This window comes from Corapipo altera, unplaced genomic scaffold (genome assembly GCF_003945725.1).
Source record: "Corapipo altera isolate COAL_440 unplaced genomic scaffold, ASM394572v1 295, whole genome shotgun sequence".
Classification (NCBI taxonomy): Eukaryota; Metazoa; Chordata; class Aves; order Passeriformes; family Pipridae; genus Corapipo; species Corapipo altera.
Window position 1 is genome coordinate 2,168,288 of NW_020884936.1, and position 2,884 is coordinate 2,171,171.

The 2,884-nt window shown below is 63.4% G+C and overlaps 1 protein-coding gene across 1 annotated transcript; it reads left to right on the forward strand.

Moving 5' to 3' along the window:
* The first annotated feature begins 246 nt into the window (after positions 1 to 246).
* MRPS26 (mitochondrial ribosomal protein S26) lies at positions 247 to 2,884 on the forward strand. Its single transcript, XM_027660520.1, has 4 exons — positions 247 to 540; positions 1,861 to 1,998; positions 2,255 to 2,378; positions 2,658 to 2,884. The coding sequence occupies exons 1-4, from the start codon at positions 260 to 262 to the stop codon at positions 2,787 to 2,789; spliced, it is 675 nt and encodes a 224-aa protein (XP_027516321.1). The 5' UTR covers positions 247 to 259; the 3' UTR covers positions 2,790 to 2,884.

The window sequence follows — 2,884 nt, forward strand, 5'->3', positions numbered from 1 at the left end:
GTCCGTGTCCCACGGGTTTCCATTCTCTGTCCCGTGAGAGTCCGTGTCCCGCGGGTTTCCATTCCCTGTCCCGTGAGGGCCCGTGTCCCGCGGGTTTCCATTCCCTGTCCCGTGTGTCCCCGTGTCCCGCGGGTTTCCATTCCCTGTCCCGTGTGTCCCCGTGTCCGTGTGTCCCGCCCTCCCCGCACTCCATTTCCCGCCAGGCCCCGCTCCCTCCGTCCCGCCCTTCCCGGGCCGTCACTGCCGCTGTGTCCCCGCCATGCTGCGGGCGATCAGCCGCTGCCGGCTGGGCTCCGTCCCGGTCCCGGTCCTGCCGCTGGGACCCGGACCGGGACCGGGACTGGGACACGGTCCCTGCCCCGGGCTGTGCCCCGGGTGGTCCCCGCGGGTGGTGCCGGCGCGGGGCCGCAAGAGCCGCCACGACCCCCCGGCCAAGTCCAAGGCGGGGCGGCTGAAGCTGCCGCCGCCCGTGGACCCCGAGGAGCTGCTGGTGGTGCTGGAGCGGTACCGGCAGCACCGGCTGGTGCTCGGAGCTCTCCGGTACCGGGGATCGGGGTGCTGGGGGGCGATGGGGACAGGGGGGTGAGCGTGGGGTGGTGGGGCCCGGGAGGGTTTGGAGGGGCTGGATGTGGCTCTGGGTATGGGCAGGGGCTGATGTGGGGCTCGGGAGGGTTTGGAGGGGCTGGATGTGGCTCTGGGTATGGGTATGAGGTACTCTGGGGCTGGGTATGAGGCAGGGACCTGGGTATGGGCCTGGGGGGCTGGGGAAAGATTGGACGAGCTGGATGTGGCTCTGAGTATGGGACTGGGGATGGGGCAGGAGGCTGAGGATGGGACTGGGGGGCTGATGTGGGCCAGGGGGAGGCTTGGGAGCCTGGCTGTGGCTCTGGGTGTGAGGCTGGATATGGGGCTATGGGGTTGCTGTGGGGCAAGGGAGGGCTTGGGGGGGCTGGGTTTGGGTCTGGGTAATGGACTGGGGATGGGGCGGGAGGCTGGTTATGGGGTTTTAGGACAGGGGAAGGTTTGGGCTGGGGATGGGACAGGGGGCTGTGTATGGGGCTGATGTGGGGCTGGGGAAAGTTTGAAGGGGCTGCATGTGACTCTAGGTATGGGGCTGCTATGGGGCAAGGTAGGGTTTGGGCGGGCTGGCTGTGGCTCTGGGTAAGGCACAGGGTATGGGGCAGAGGGCTGGTTATGGGGTTGTAGGATAGGGGAAGGTTTGGGGGCTGTGGCTCTGGGTATGGGGCTGGTGTGGGTCAGGGGCCTGGTGATGGGGCTGAGCTTTGAGTATAGGGCTATGGGGTTTCTGTGGAAGGCTGGGGGGCTGGATTTGGGGCAGGGGGCTGGGTATGGGACATTTGTAGGGTTGAAGAGCTGACTGGACAGTGGGACTGGCTGTAAGGGCAGGGGGCTGGACAGGGGGATATGGAGTTGCTTTGGGGCAGGGGAGGGTTGGGGGTCTGGCTGTGGCCCTGGGTATGAGGCAGGGGGCTGGGTATGGGGCTCAGGGGTTGTTGTGGCGCATGGGAGGGTTGGGATTGTGGCCATTTGGAGCTGCTGTGAGGGAGAGGGCAGGTTGTGGGGCAGGAGTGGGTTGGGGGATCTGGGCTACTTTGGAACAGAGGCAAATAGACTCAGGATACTCTGGGGTAGGAAAAGGATGTGGCAGTGGGACTGGGACCAGTGTAGGGCAGGAGAGAGTCAGGGTGGTGGGACTGGGACTGCTGTGGGACAGGGATGGATCAGGGTGGTGGGACTGGGACCGCTGTGGGACAAGGTGGTGGGGCTGGCTCTGCTGTGGGAACCCCCAGTGCTCCCAGCTGCGGGCAGGGGCTCAGTGCCCTCCCCTCCTCCCTGCAGGTCCGAGTTCAGGGCCGAGGTGCTGCAGAAGAAGCGGGAGGAGCGTCTGGGCGGGGAGAACTCCGCGGAGCTGCTGGAGGAGCACCGACGCCTGATGGCCTGGAATGACGAGGAGAACGCCCGGCAGCGGGCACGCAGGTCAGCGGGATCCACTGCCCTGCATGGCTTTGGCTTCTGCTTGTGCAGATCTAAACTCAGTTAGAGCCAGGCTTAATTTTTATGAAGACCCTTGACCTAAACTGTGACCTTTTTAAACAAATCTGCCAAGGCAGTGGTTTCTGCGGCTCTTGAGGCTGAGGGGCAAGTTAAGGAGCTCTGGGGCAGCTTCCTGCTCTCCTGAGGATGGGAGTGTCACCTCATCCATCAGGTTTTTGTTTTCCTTTCTGTCTGGCAGAGAAGAGAGACTCAGGAAAGAAGCAGAGGAAGAGAAGAGGAGGAAGTTGGAGGTCGCGGAGAAGCAGGCCAGGAAAATGGAGGCTTTCATGAAGGAGAAGGAGAAGGAGGTTCTCCAGCTGCAGGTAAGAGCAGCTGGTGCCTCCTGGGGGACAAGCTGCCAGCAGCCCCTGCGAGGGATTTGCTGGCAACCCGTGGGAGCCACGTGGAAGCCGTGGGCTTGTTTTCCAGAGATCTTTCAGTTGGTAGCTGGGAGGGTGTGTAGCTGGTAGCAAGGTGTTGGCGCCTTCCAGGGGTGCTGACAGCGCGTGGATGGGAGAGAGGCCGAGCGAGAGCTCTGGGAACGGGGCGGAATAATCCCTAGGGATAATCCTGAGGGGGTATAATGCTTGTCCTCGGTTCAGGAGGAAGCCAAAAGCTTCATCACCCCGGAGAACCTGGACGCGCGGATCGAGGAGTGCCTGGACAACCCGCGCAACTACAACTTCGCCATCGACAAGGACGGGCGGGTCGTCAAGCGCACGGTGCTGTCGTAGCAGCCCCAGGATGGGGCTCCTGGCCTGCTTTTGTGCCCAGAGCCTCCTCCCCAGAAGACCTGGAGTTCTTCTTTTTAATGTATAAATTGGCCACG

Bases quoted from the DNA above. Each gene is read 5' to 3' on its own strand.
- MRPS26 (XM_027660520.1), top strand. From the start codon at position 260: ATGCTGCGGGCGATCAGCCGCTGCCGGCTGGGCTCCGTCCCGGTCCCG. The intron at 1,999-2,254 runs GTCAGCGGGATC...TCTGTCTGGCAG, and splicing joins GCCCGGCAGCGGGCACGCAG to AGAAGAGAGACTCAGGAAAG. The intron at 2,379-2,657 runs GTAAGAGCAGCT...TCCTCGGTTCAG, and splicing joins AGGAGGTTCTCCAGCTGCAG to GAGGAAGCCAAAAGCTTCAT.